Source organism: Glandiceps talaboti, chromosome 12 (assembly GCF_964340395.1).
Source record: "Glandiceps talaboti chromosome 12, keGlaTala1.1, whole genome shotgun sequence".
Classification (NCBI taxonomy): Eukaryota; Metazoa; Hemichordata; class Enteropneusta; family Spengelidae; genus Glandiceps; species Glandiceps talaboti.
The window spans coordinates 19885334-19900388 of record NC_135560.1 but is presented as its reverse complement, the minus strand read 5'-3'; the positions used below and the strand labels follow the sequence as shown (position 1 = coordinate 19900388).

The following is a 15055-nucleotide window of genomic DNA, read 5'->3' as shown; positions in this document are numbered from 1 at the left end:
TACTGCACTGAGTCGAGTGGGGTAGGTGACCAAAGTTCGACAACGCACAAAAGAAGTAATTCAATAGAAATTTAAATACACTTTTCACCTCGCTCACACCTTGAAAAAAAACTTTGCATATCAATAACAGCTGAAAACGTAGTCAGTACATACACAAACCACCAGACATCCAAACAGTACTAAAATGTTACTGGGAATAAGGTCCCTTCATATATTGGTCCATTTTTTATCTAATATGTGCTAGCTTCGGCAGCACATATACTAAAATTGGAACGATACAGAGAAGATTAGCATGGCCCCTGCGCAAGGATGACACGCAAATTCGTGAAGCGTTCCATATTTTTTCCTATTTTAAAAAATAAAATTATATTTAAAAAAAAATAATTGAAGGGAAGAGTAAGATGTGTACCAACGTTATTCTCTATCGCCAAAATGACATATTCCTGACACCCTTCTACACGTCGATATTAATTTATTTCCTAATTTTATTCAGAACGTCTTAGGAAAACTAAGAAAATCGTCAAAAGTGTGTTTTACCATCCTGTATTGATTAGGGTTGAATACACAGACATGCCAGCTACGTTGTTCAATTTATGGGGCGCCCTCAAACGGTGATAGAATGTTACTCGCGTTTTTGTGTCTAGGGCGACCACAGGCATTTGTTTCCCGAGTTATGACACAGTGTCTTCCTTCGCATTTAGTGAAACTGCGCGATCACAGAAACATGTGTAATTTTACCCCTTTCATACAGTGTTGGTTTAATACGTCAATATTAACGATATTATCGTCATTTTATTGTATAATGATAAAAATATTCTGAGCCATAACTCGGGAAACAAATGCCTGTGAGGGCGACCATCTCGACCATCTAGACCATGCATGGAACCGAATTTTACATTGTATTTGTACTGTAAATACTCATGACAAAGCTGGGAGAAAAGAATGTCAATTGTTTTCTGAAAAGTTTGTTTAAACTTGATGTATTGATGATTATCTAAGCGCGGCATGTTCAAGCTGTAACTTAGTGTAAGCATTCAATCTGTGATTAGTATATTCACGGTTCATAAGCAAATATTCGTGGTTGATCTTCAAATGGACATACTAGTATACCATATATACATTTGGAATATACAAGTTTATTTGTTCGATAATTTGTAGAAGGGAACGCTGACCAAAGGGAGCCTATGGACCGTTTTACAAATAACAAACAAATATGCATGGGTAAATTGATGACAGTTTGTCAATAGAGGGCGGGTGTAGTTTTGACCCAGTTCTCGAGTTCGAGCAGAGTTTGAGCCGGTCGCGGTCGAGCGTACATGTCATGTAATTCATGTATATTGTAATGAGGTCATACTCATAGCATCAGACCAGACCACCAGACTTCAGGATTAAAGTTAGACTTCGTATCTGCACAGCACTGACACAAAAAGGATGCGTTTACTTCTGAATACATGTCGTCAAAACAACCTGAGAAGATTCCTGGTAATTCGAAATGAGCCAGGTATGAACAAAAAACAATTTGCGACAGCCTGATTGTACTGTCAGTTTGTTGTGTATTGCAGCATGATTGTCAACAAAACTACCCCCATCAACCATAAAACAACAACTTACAATTGTAATATGTATAATTTACCGAGTTTGTCCAACATTATCGACTTGCCAACAACTATGCAGTTGTCAGTATCACAGTCAGTTTATATCATGGAAGTATCACCCACACTTCCATGGACATGGTCATATTCAGTAGTCCCATGTCACTTGATTTAAGTCATTTTCTCTCTGTGTTTGTTGACAGGTAACAAACAGACATTCAGTGGCCTTAAAGACTGGAGGACAAACAGGATAAATAAAATCAGACAAAATGAAATAAGACTATTATCCACTTCCAGTGTGAGAGAATCCAGCTACATTAATTCAGTAAGCATGCCCTCGTTTGACATTTGACCTTTGACCTAGTTCTAATAGGCCCCTGCTTGTACAACTGAAAACCAATTTGCATGGTTTTAAAACATTCCCAATTGATTTAACACAGTTGTAGCAATTTTAAATATTGTTTCTCTCTAGTTTCCCCATGGGCTACCATGGTTACAATAAAATATAACAAATCCATTTATTTATTTCATTGAAGGATATTCAATTCGTATTTTTTTAAAGGGAAGATGAGAATAACAACACCCTTTAATCACAGATTTTGTATGACTATGTTGAAAATACTCTATCCACCATAAGGAGGTTTTCTTAGATATTTCTTATCTATTATATATTTTTCTATAAACACTGGTGTGGCTGCAGCTTGAGTGATTTTTGTTGTATGATGCAGCCACTTTCATTTTTATAAGTTTTTTTAGGAATGAAAGAGAAGTGTGGTAGATATGTATGTGTGGTGTATAATGTTACTGTGCATTTGTGTTTACTATGTATGTGTGTGTGTGTGTGTGTGTGTGTGCATGTATGTGTGCGTGCGTCTCCATGTATGCAAACATGTATATGTATGTTGTGTATGTATGGGTGTATTCATGTCTGTATGCATATAATGTGTGTATGCATGTATGTGTTTTAGACATGTTTGTTGATGTTTGTGCCACTACACTGATGTATAGATACGTGTATGTATTTGCCATTTTGTATTGTTGATTAGACTTTGTTTTTCATATTTTAGTATCTAACAGCTATAGTTTCAATGTTTTCTTTGATATAGGACAAGGCAATAGGGTTCAAAGGTCAATCACAGTCATTCACCTACACAGAAAGAGATGCAATTTTGTATGCCCTTGGAGGTAAGATTAATAGCAATATTGCAGACATTCATGACACGTCAGATGACAGATTTATATGTATGTCTTTGCCAGAATGTCTGGACATATATTGAAAATATTTTGGCAGGCCCATTTGAAAACTGTCTTTTAAACTTTAAGAGAATTGGAAATATCAAGTTGATCTTGTGCCTTTATAGGGTATCTTTACTATGGGCCACATTGCATCATGGGAGTCAGCAGAAATGATTATCCAATAAACATTCATGAGAGGTTTTACACTGAAGGAAATAAGCACTTAGGAGTCATGAATATTCACTGTTCAATCATGAATATATAAACACAATTGGAATATTCACACTGATAAGTTTACAGTTGACATGACTAGAACTTTTGCACAAGTCTGAAATGTCACATTCATGTTTGTTGATATAAAATGTTAATGTAAAACAGTGGAAGTCTAGCAAGCAGCTAGTAATATCTATAGTATATCCTGCATGTATGTTTCTTGTACGTATCATATAAAGTTTCTCCATACCTTATGACACTAAAATCAATATGTGTGTTTTTCAACAGTTGGAGCTAAAGTAGGCCAACCAGACTACTTAAAGTTCTTATTTGAAGGAAGCAAGGATTTTAGTGTCTTGCCATCATATGGTGTAATACCATCTATGCGGTCAACCTTTCCATTGATGGTGATGGAACACAATGTGCCTGGTATACGGATGAATTTAGCTAAGGTTAGAATTTACTGTAGCTATATATTCATTAACTAATTTGACCTCTACTCTTGTTAAAAAATGACAAATAAATCTACGATCAGTGCTTTGTTTTGGAATGTCTTTATAGACTGATTTGACCTTTAGTTTGTTGTTATTGTAGTCATGAGACTTCTTGGCTCTTTAACCCAGAGACTTGTCTTGGTGTTACTATCTCAAGAAGCTCTCTATACCCAGAGACTTGTCTTGGTGTTACTATCTTAAGAAGCTCTCTAGCCTACAGACCTGTCTTGGTGTTACTATCTCAAGAAGCTCTCTAGCCTAGAGACTTGTCTTGATGTTACTATCTCAAGAAGCTTTCTGGCCCAGAAACTTGTCTTGGTGTAACTATCTCAAGAAGCTCTCTAGCCTAGAGACTGATCTCAGTGTTACTATCTCAAGAAGCTCTCTACACCAAGAGACTTGTCTTGGTGTAACTATCTCAAGAAGCTCTCTACTCCAGAGACTTGTCTTGGTATTACTAGCTCAAGAAACTCTCCATACCAAGGTTGATGCAAGTTAGAAATACAGCAATGTGATTTGAATTGAAATTACAATGAACAGCTCTTCTACATCTAAATGGAACTTAATATATGTAAATAATTGGCCATAGATATATACACAGATGAGAACTGGATGGTCTCACCAAAACTAAACTCAAATAATTTTAATTCAAAAGTTCTGACTAGCTTTTGCCCTGTTAACAGAGTGTCATCAGGTCAGTAAATATATATATGTGTGTGTGTGTGTGTGTGTGTGTGTGTGTGTGTGTGTGTGTGTGTGTGTGTGTGTGTGTGTGGTACAAGTGCATGTACAAACTTCTATACACCAATCTAAAGGTCACAGACATGTTAATGTTCTTCCCACCTGACAGATATTACATGGTGACCAGTATCTAGAAATATACAAGCCTCTGTTACCCTCTGCAACATTAACTTCTGTGCCTACTTTAGTTGACATCTTGGACAAAAAATCTGGTGCTATTGTGGTTGTAGAAAGTAAGTTATATCATTCTTTGTCCCATCCCCATCAAATCATGTCGCTTAGTCACTTTATCCTGCTGGGGAGGAGTGGAGGTGGGGGAGTGCCATGGCTTTGTAACAGAGGCCTGTGATAAAAATAATAAAGTGCTGGGGGAAAACTAAATTGAATTTGTGGTATAACTTTATTATAGTATGGCCCCTCACTAGTTTATAGATTTCACAGGATTTTTTTATTTTTTATTTTTTATTTTTTTTATTTTTTATTTTTTATTTTTTTGGGGGGGTTAGACAACAGTTATTCTGTTCCCAGCTTCACCAGTGACAAAATGAAAGACATTTGCCCCCAAAAGTGTCCTGTTAGATCCATCAAACCAACATGGAACCCTACTATAATTATTGGTTGTTATAGTTTTCTGCTATACTGATATTTGTCAAAAGTCCTTCACTGTAGTCCGGGCCCCATTTCATATACAAACTGTACAGTGTTTTATGGTTATACCTGTATATATTATTTCATTAGCATAAACCTGCAAGCTGTCACAATTGTTTGCATTTTCAGATTACTATCATGGTTTATATAACATTATTATTAATGAAAGACATCTTTGTGTTTCAGCTGATACTTTTGATGAAAATAATGAACTGGTTGCATTTAATCAAATATCGTATTTTGAAGTTGATGCTGGAAATTTTGGAGGAAAAAGGAATTCTGATAAAATAAAGGTTTGTAAAGTGCTCATATCGCTATGAGTTGATTTTTAGCAAAACCAAACAGATTTGAGTGCTAGGTTAGTTCCTTACATGCCAAGATATTATGACTCACACTGATGTAGTATATATGTGTATGTACTCAGTTGTTGTCTATTGACTGCATGACTATAAACCTGTCTATGTCACTGATCTGTGACTATGATAGCTCTGAACTACACTTAGCTTGGTATAGAATCATGTGTTGCAATTTATGAATCATCATAGATTTTATGACTTAATATAAATATTAATATTATTATAATTTTCCTTACTGCATTCAGCCGACAATGAATGTGCCATCAAGATCCCCAGACTCTATTATTGTGGATAAAACAACCATGGAACAGGCTGCCCTCTATAGGTTGAGTGGAGATAATAATCCACTTCACATTGATCCCGAGTTTGCTGCCAAGGGTGGACTAGCAACACCGATTTTACACGGTTTATGTACTTTTGGTCATGCAACTAGACATGTACTACAACAATATGCTGGGAATGACGTCACCAAGTTTAAGGCAATTAAGGTAAAAAGGAGACTGATATTAAAGTGGCCATATGGATGAGAATTTGGTATTTATTTTGGATTTTTATTTGATAAAACAGCTTCACTATGTTTTTCTACTTGAAAAAATAATATGAAAGAACATATACCAAGTCCATGTTCATAACTCAATACATTGCAAAAAGATGCAAAAAGTGTAAAAAGTTTGTTATTGTACGTACAATAACAAACATTTTACACATTGTTTAATGTTTTGCCGTTTATTGAGATGTGTACATGGGCTTGGTATATGTTATTTCACATTATTTTTTCAAGTAGAAAAACATACTGAAGCTGTTTTACCAAATAAAAATCCAAAATAAATACCAAATTCTCATCCATATGGCCACTTTAAACTTTTAAAATTTGTCTGGTTTTTGCCCATTTTGGACCATAACTATTCTTTTCATTCCATTATCAGACATTCTGCAGACATTAATTATGTCAGTCTTGCATTCAACTTAAGAGCTAGTGGTATCAAATGCATTTAACATTTTGGTAAAAACTGGTCAAACAGCTGAAACGGCACATTCTAGAACACAAAGGTGGTAAGAGTTGGTTGAGGAAATGAAATTTGATGATTAAAATCAATTTAACTATTACAAAAATTGTGCCAATGGTGTTGTACCATAACTGTATAGTTTATTAAATGTTTATGTACACCATCATTTTACAAAAATGACATCAATGCTGATGAGGTGTCAGCAATATTGGGATTCACTGCCAAGAAATTGTTTGACTCTGTGAGTAGAACTTTTTATTAGTTAAGATTAACAAGTTAGTAACTGAACTGTGTGGTTTATAATACAGGTTAGATTTACCAAGCCAGTCCTACCAGGCCAGACAATTTGTACTGAGATGTGGAAAGAGGGAAACAGAATTCACTTCCAGTGTAAAGTATGTCTTCGAGAATCTGCACATCTTATTGTCCTTGAGATAAGCTTTTGTACTGAATTGTGGGGTTGGACTGAGATTATTACCTAATGAAATGAGCAATGTAATACCACTGACCCTTGAGCACTATCATCAATGTCAGCAGATTAGTGTTTGGTGTTGTGTCATCTTGCCTAGAAGACTGTTGATATGCAAATTAGGATAATTAATATGCATAAAATCGTAAGGAACTAACCAGTTCTAGACATTATTGTATTCAATATGTTACAACACCATTTATTTCCTTTTAACAGTGGTTCATAATGACAGGCATGCAGACACACACATACATACACACACATACACACACACACACACACACACACACACACATACATACATACAACAAACACACTGATACCAGGTGGTTAAAGTTAACAGTGATTTGAGATCACCGACCTGAGAATTAAGTTTCCTTCTGTCATGTACCAGTGATATCAGGTACCTGATCAAGTGGGACTTGCAAAAAATGATCAAACAATTGAATTCAATCAATCAGACATCCAAAATTGTTACATGCACACATGGAAGTTATTTACCATAGTTATTAGAGATTTTGTCCTTCAAAGTGAACCCTCAATGTATAGACAGTCAATAATATTCAAACCTTCCAAAAAGGCATTTAGTGTGTAGCCAGCTTTTGATGATTTCTATGTATACATTCAGATCTCAGTTACCCTTCTGATAAAGTTATTTTGTGGAATTTTGGAAAACACAGACCTTGTTTGCATATCATTCTCTCATCTATGCCTTTTTATCCCATTTGTACACCTTGTCAGGTCCCAGAAAGTGGAAACATTGTCATATCCAATGCATATATTGACCTGATGTTGGAGTAAAGGAACAACATCCATTACTGGAGTAAAGGAACAACTTCTATTACTGGAGTGAAGGAATAACAGAAAGTTCTACTATTTCCCAATATTAATCCTTGAGAAAGTCCATTGAGGTGTCAAACTGTTGGGAAATTCAAACTGTATTTATACTCGTTTCTTGCAGAATGACATCCGATATATTACTCTGTTAGATAGACACAAACTATTCTTGCAACATGTCGATACACCAGTGATAAGATATCAAACAGATGCTGGTTTACTTGTAGTCTCAGAAGAGTGGCGTCTCTGAAAGCAATTTTTTTTTTCAAGTTGCCATACACATACAAATGTATCAGTGCATATGATGATAACTGCAGCATTTTATTGATAAGAGTTCTTTAAACATGCAGGGTACTGTTTTGGGACTTCCAATATTTACATTATCTTGATAACAGGGTGATAAGATTTGCACAACTGAGGAACAACTATAACTCACTTTTGTAATCTACCACATCTAAGAACTAAAGTTTTAGTCTGTGTCTAGCTTAGTAAACCACAGACTCTCTCACAGTCCTTGGAACTTTACATAAATAGCTAAAACTTGGGTTGTTTTGTATGTACCGGTATCTACTGCATAATTGTACTCGGATACTAGGATCCCAGTATCCCTGTACCCGAGGCTTTGCCTAACACATCAACAAAAGGTTAGCCCTATGTGATCAATGAGAGCCCACAGTACAGGGATACTGGGATCCTAGTATCCGAGTACAATTATGCAGTAGATACCGGTACATACAAAACAACCCAAGTTTTCGCTATTTATGTGAAGTTCCGGGACTGTGAGAGAGTCTAAGTAAACCAAACCATATCACGTAGAGTTGTATATTGAACCTTTTCAAGATTGACATAGTATAAATTTACCTTTTTATGGGCAGCAAAGATTTTGACTTCATGTAAAATCATGCAGTAATACAATTCCTTTTCTTGATGCTGTCACAATGGAGATGTCATTAATTAGAATAAATTAAAGTGCTTGATGAAGGTCATGATGGGGGTCAAAGGTAAATAGGATAGTTAGAGAGACTTACTTGAAAATGATGATGATGGAAATTAGTGTAAAGTAGTGTCAAACACAGAATATAAACTGGAGTACTTTTGATATATATGTTATTTTACTTATCATTCAAAGATGTCAGAATAATATATTCCAAATAAATTGTGGTGACAGAAAGTGACTTCAGATTAATCTGTTCAAATCCTTTGATGTACATACTTTGACAGGTTTGTATGTTTTATCTTACTGTGAGCCAGAACTTTAAGTTCACAAGGGAAAAATAACAAAATCATGTTTTTTTATGGAAATGTCCAGTCAATTTATTCATATCTTTTGTACTCACTGAGGTTATCATACTTTAGCTGTCTGCAATTTGAAACTTTAAATTTATGAGGGAAAAATAACAAAATCGTGTTGTTGTTTTATGCAAACGTCAATGTTGATACATTACACACATAATGCTATTCTAATGTACACATTGTTTTGAACATAAACCGAGCATTATACAGCTTTCTATTCTCTGTTGTGTAAAACACAAATCATGTGATTTAAAATTAAGAATGTTTGCAAGAATAAAACTGTGAGTTTTCTACTGTCTTCTTTCTTATTTTCATTTCTGTTATGACCTGGCTGAATATTAACAGTTTATTGGCCAATAAAGTAAAGACTTAGTGTAAAAAAATGCAAATTGTTTGTTGTCTCTGTTTTTGTTACACCCGACTGGACATGGCTTATATCTACAGATGTTCTTGTGAGCACATAATCTAGGTGATCCAATAGGCCACTTGTGTATGTTTTGTTATGTATCAATTCATATTTTATATTAAAATAGTTCAAATTTGTGTGCACTGAGTAATAAATAAATTATTCATGGAATATAATACAATACAATCTGTTTTTGAATACCGACTACTTGCAAACCAACCTTTCCAACCATTTGATCATAACATCCATCTGTAAAACACTGAAGTCATTACTATTAATCCCTGTATTCAACAGATAGCTCTGTTTTATCTTCAAAATGAACCATCACATTTACATTTTTTCATAACTTAATAGATGTCCACATGATGTACATTTCTTGTTGTACATGTCGGTGGCTTCAATGTATGTTTCCTCTCCATATGTATGTTCATGCGTGCTCACATCCTTGGTCCACAGACTGCTTCGGACTTCACGCCTTAGTTCTAGAAATGAAAAAAGATGACAACAGTCAACAGACAAGTCAGTTATCGGATGAACTCTGACTCCTTACCATTATTCTCTTAATTCTATGAATGGTTACGCCATAGAGCTTGTCAATGAAAGAAACATAACTATAATAATGTTAGTTGTTATCTAGCACTGTGATCAAAGTGCTTTATGAATACTACCCATCTCACAGACCAATGGCAATACAACAGCCCTTTAAACATCTTCCACTTCCTAGAGAGCATACAACCCATTGTAGCCTCTGTAAGTGCATGGGATTAAAGCATTCATATTGCAACCTCTATCCTACCAGCTCCCCAACTGCACAGCTGGGTTGGCTGGGTACACTAATGATTCATGTCTTGCCCAAGGACTTCAGCCATTCAAATGGCTGTGGCGACTGTCGAAACTGGAACCTGCAGATTCCAAACCTATGTTTCATTCATGAATGTATCACTCACACTATGTTTTCTTGCATGAGAGTTACAACTTTTAAATATCACTCTGTACATTTTTATGAAAAAATGTTGTGTAATTGAGATTCGATAACTAGTCAACAAGAAATGCTGTTGTAAATTAATTTTTAAAATTGTCATGGCTAATGTCAAACATTTTGATTTGAGTTACCTACGACATCCTGTGTTGAAACCACTGTCATTGTCATGCATGAATAGTCGTAGTAACTTGTACAGGTAGATATCAACTCAATAATATCTGAAATATGTGTCAAGTTTAGAAAGGAAATGGACAGAAGCTAAGCATCTATACAAGCCCTTCACGGTTTACAAATGAATTGAAACATTTTAACAAAAGTGTCTGGAACTTGCCATCCTATTGTCATCTTTTTTTATCATACTGTATTCATCTTGCAAAAATATTATTCCAACTCTAAAAGATTTTACTTACCTTTCACTTTTTTGTCAAATTTCTTCCGTTTGAGCTTTTCTTTATTAAAAACTCTTTTTTCCTTTTGTTCAACTATATTTTCTTCACTGCCCCATATTTCAAGTGCCCTTGCTTCTACCTATAAACAGTCAAGTCAATAAGCACAATTATACCAGTATTATACCAGTAGGTGCAAATGTATAAATCTGACCTGTCGAGACATCAAAGTAAACATGTTAAAATTGTGACATAGGACAGTTGGCATGCTGCCAAGGGGCCCTGAATGAGAATAGTATCTATCATGACTGCCATATTTGTACAGTCAGTCCCCCACACATAACAAAGTCATCCATGTCAATTGCTGATATCTTCGTTATATCTGAGGGAAATGAATGACATTTCCAACACATCAGAATTGCCCCTACATATAATACATTTATTTATCGACTCAAAGTCAAAATTATCAGTCACAAACATTCATTCCTTAAGGCTATTTGAGTCTTGTTGTTACTTGTGAATATTACACAAAACATTTTACAGGCCTTACACGTATATTTTACTTTACCTGTGATTTAAGAAAAAGTTTCATGTCTCCCCATCTTGAATTGTGGGGATTTTTTCTAACAATGAACTTCAAAGGTGGTTCTCGTCTATCAAAATCACAATCTTTTAATAAATAATGTTGCTTTGCATCAGTTTTCGTTACCAATGCATGTTTTCCTTCGTTATCTCTGTGGATAGAAATGGATACAAAACGACAACATTAGATCATTATCAGAAACTGTTGTATTATCTATTACTATCACTATAAGAAAGGAAACAAGAAGTGTTAAAACCACAACAGTTCAGAACTAACATCTATCAAATGCTGTAACATTTCAAAGCATGGCGTTCTGTACAACGGCCTCTAGTGGCAGTTATCAATTTCCCCCACATGACTTAGAGGGTTGCCAATTACACATGTCCAAGTCAATATGAGATCCACTTAGCTTTTATATTAGCAGAGCTGTTAGTGGTAATTTCAAATTCAAAACACATTCCTGACCTTCTAACTTCATCTGCCTATATAAAGCTTGGTATGGAGAGTTTCTAGAGATACTAACACCAAGACAAGTCTCTGGGTATAGATAGCTTCTTGAGATAGTAACACCAAGACAAGTCTCTGGGTGTAGAGAGCTTCTTGAGATACTAACACCAAGACAAGTCTCTGGGTATAGATAGCTTCTTGAGATACTAACACCAAGACAAGTCTCTGGGTATAGATAGCTTCTTGAGATAGTAACACCAAGACAAGTCTCTGGGTGTAGAGAGCTTCTTGAGATAGTAACACCAAGACAAGTCTCTGGGTGTAGAGAGCTTCTTGAGATAGTAACACCGAGACAAGTCTCTGGGTGTAGAGAGCTTCTTGAGATAGTAACACCAAGAACAAGTCTCTGGGTGTAGAGAGCTTCTTGAGATAGTAACACCAAGAACAAGTCTCTCAGCTAATCACTTACCTACAGCCATCACAAACATCTACATTGTAGTGATTTAAGAGATAAGACTCAGAAAATTGTTTATTACACTCTTCACAGCTGGGTCTGTCATCATCTATGATTGGGGCTGAAAAGTAAGGTTTTCACTTCATTAGATTCATTTGACTAGATTTGAGCAAGAGAGAGAGAGATCAAAGAGGGTTGAAGCCATGGATAGCATCTAGACTAACTAAACTTATGATCGGCATGCAAGAAATGGTCATGGCTTTGTGACATTCTGATGTTTAATCATTCAAATTTGTTACATTTCATCAACTTGAACTGATCTACTAAGCAAGATTTAAACTCACCTGGTTGTTCAACAATTTTGATTTTGTCAACATCTTTATCATTTTCATTTTCTTCTTCAAGAAGGAAACCAGCTCCTGTGTCAATAAGTCTTCCTGGCATTTTGGTACCAACCACATCAGCCTTGTCAACACTGTAATTGGAAACAGAAAAATGCAATACTTGAACAACAAACTGTATTTTTTCATCCTTGCTTGAATAACTCTATGTATTTGCATAGTTTTAGAGTAAATTTAGTATTTATATTTTCAATCTGGAATATGAATGATTGTGCAAGGGTAGCTCAGAGACTTGGCTGTCTGACAGTATAGCCTTAGAGACTTGACATACTGGCTTGACAGTATAGCCCATAGACTTGGCTGTCTGACTTGACATACTGGCTTGACAGTATAGCCCAGAGACTTGGCTATCTGACTTGATATACTGACTTGACAGTATAGCTCAGAGAATGGGCTGTCTGACTTGACATACTGGCTTGACAGTATAGCCCATAGACTTGGCTGTCTGACTTGACATACTGGCTTGACAGTATAGCCCAGAGACTTGGATATCTGACTTGACATACTGGCTTCACAGTATAGCTCAGAGAACGGGCTGTCTGACTTGACATACTGGCTTGACAGTATAGCCCAGAGACTTGGCTATCTGACTTGATATACTGACTTGACAGTATAGCCCATAGACTTGGCTGTCTGACTTGACATACTGGCTTGACAGTATAGCCCAGAGACTTGGCTATCTGACTTGATATACTGACTTGACAGTATAGCCCATAGACTTGGCTATCTGACTTGACATACTGGCTTGACAGTATAGCCCATAGACTTGGCTATCTGACTTGACATACTGGCTTGACAGTATAGCCTACAGACTTGACATACTGGCTTCACAGTATAGCTCAGAGACTTGGATATCTGACTTGACATACTGGCTTAACAGTATAGCTCAGAGACTTGGCTATCTGACTTGACACACTGACTTAATAAACAACAGTTTTAGGCCCGAAAATCATGTCTCAGGACTAAAGCAGGAAATACAACATGCTGTTATGCTTTCTACTGAATCATGCCTACAGAGCAAATATTCCAAATTTCAATAATTGTCAGTGTTTTGAAAGAACTTACCACCAAGATTTTACCATCAATATATTTTTTTCAAAACTGTAGGATTTGTCATTGTGTTACTCACTTAACATTATTGCATATTGGAATCCCTTCATAAATCAAACCTAATTCAAACTCACAATAAAAAAACATATGTAAGAGGAGACAGGTCTTTCTTAGCACGGGTTAGTATAAATTTGTTGACAGTCCATATTAAAGTTAGTGTTGCTTGCAGACTGAGTAATTTGGAACTTGATTCTGACAATGTCCCTCTCCTATACAGACATCAGAATAGAATCATGTACTCTGTCTGAAAGATGGATAGTCTCTCTGCCAGACTCGTGACTATCGTCCCTAAGCTCTGAATGCTGAGCGGTGCAGCCACAAGAAGAGAGGGACTCATCCTGAAGTATAAAAAAGTCCTGCAGACATACTGTCCTGAAGTCCCTCTCTTCTTGCGGCTAAGCCACTCGGCATACATAAAAAGAATAGGGATGATAGTCATGGGTCTGGCAGCAAGACTACAAGATGGACTCAGTTTAGTTAAAGTTTTGGCCGAGTCTAGTACCATCCCAGTGTCAGTAGCTGGCCCTCATGGAGAGACTACTGCCTCACTGAAACAGCTATTGCCACCACCCATGATAACACAGGCCATGAGGAACAGATAGTGCCACCGCCGTAGTCATAGTCATAGTTTTTTTTGTGTTTTTTTTTTTTTTTTTTGGGGGGGGGGCAAAAGTCAGTTGCAATAATTGTACCGTTTGTTGTGATTTTTAAACCCCCCCCCCCCATTTTTGTGCTTTTTTATCTGTCGTTTAACGTTTGCTTTCCGGTTAAACTCCAGAGCGAAAAACACAGAAAAAAAGGGCCCACAAATGCTACAAATTACTACAGCTAGCCTAACGTTAGTCCTGCTTGTATACGGAGTAAGTCGTCCTTCGGTGTTGTGAGCGAAACGCATGCACCGTCTGCAAGCAGGACTAGCCTAGAGTACTGTCAAATGTTTCTCTTTCATTTATCTACAAACCTTCTATCGTGCCTGCTTACTGGGTACGGCTGACTCGTTAGCCTTGCCTGTCGTAACAATAGTGCCCGTTGACGATTTCTCTCTATTTTAGCTCTTTGAGTATCTGATAGTTTTACACTTGTAGTCGAGTCGCTTTCACGGCACCCGGAAGTGTCGACTATACTAGTGTTGTTCGTTTGTTCTGAAGAAATTAACAAAGAGAATATTACTATTGGCTACTCTTGTCTTAACTTTACTAAAAAATCTAATTATCACCACAAGAACAACATAGGAAAGGGAAATATATCATATCACAAATTCAATTTATCTACCCTGAGAACATTCTTTCGACCCATCCACTGCAGCAGCCATTTTGATTCAACCCCTTAACTCGTTCTAATATAAGAAGATATATACAATCACTTATAAGTTAGGGGGTCAAGTTCATACTCGGTCGCAG

At 36.2% G+C, this 15055-nt stretch overlaps 2 protein-coding genes and 1 non-coding gene across 3 annotated transcripts; 2 read left to right on the top strand and 1 right to left on the bottom strand.

Moving 5' to 3' along the window:
* Positions 1-237: 237 nt before the first annotated feature.
* On the top strand, positions 238-344 carry LOC144444053 (U6 spliceosomal RNA). Its single transcript, XR_013481784.1, has one exon. It is a non-coding gene; the product is annotated as a U6 spliceosomal RNA (small nuclear RNA).
* A 983-nt stretch (positions 345-1327) lies between these two features.
* LOC144443820 (peroxisomal multifunctional enzyme type 2-like) lies at positions 1328-8132 on the top strand. Its single transcript, XM_078133381.1, has 9 exons — positions 1328-1501; positions 1796-1917; positions 2699-2777; positions 3330-3493; positions 4386-4509; positions 5111-5217; positions 5526-5768; positions 6596-6682; positions 7498-8132. Exons 1-9 carry the CDS (start codon positions 1432-1434, stop codon positions 7555-7557), a joined length of 1056 nt encoding a protein of 351 aa, XP_077989507.1. The 5' UTR covers positions 1328-1431; the 3' UTR covers positions 7558-8132.
* Positions 8133-8763: 631 nt separating this feature from the next.
* Positions 8764-15055, bottom strand: LOC144443492 (DNA repair protein complementing XP-A cells homolog). Its single transcript, XM_078132982.1, has 7 exons — positions 14928-15055; positions 14617-14797; positions 12489-12619; positions 12160-12265; positions 11229-11394; positions 10685-10802; positions 8764-9774 (listed from the first exon to the last, which is right to left on the bottom strand). Exons 1-7 carry the CDS (start codon positions 14965-14967, stop codon positions 9623-9625), a joined length of 894 nt encoding a protein of 297 aa, XP_077989108.1. The 5' UTR covers positions 14968-15055; the 3' UTR covers positions 8764-9622.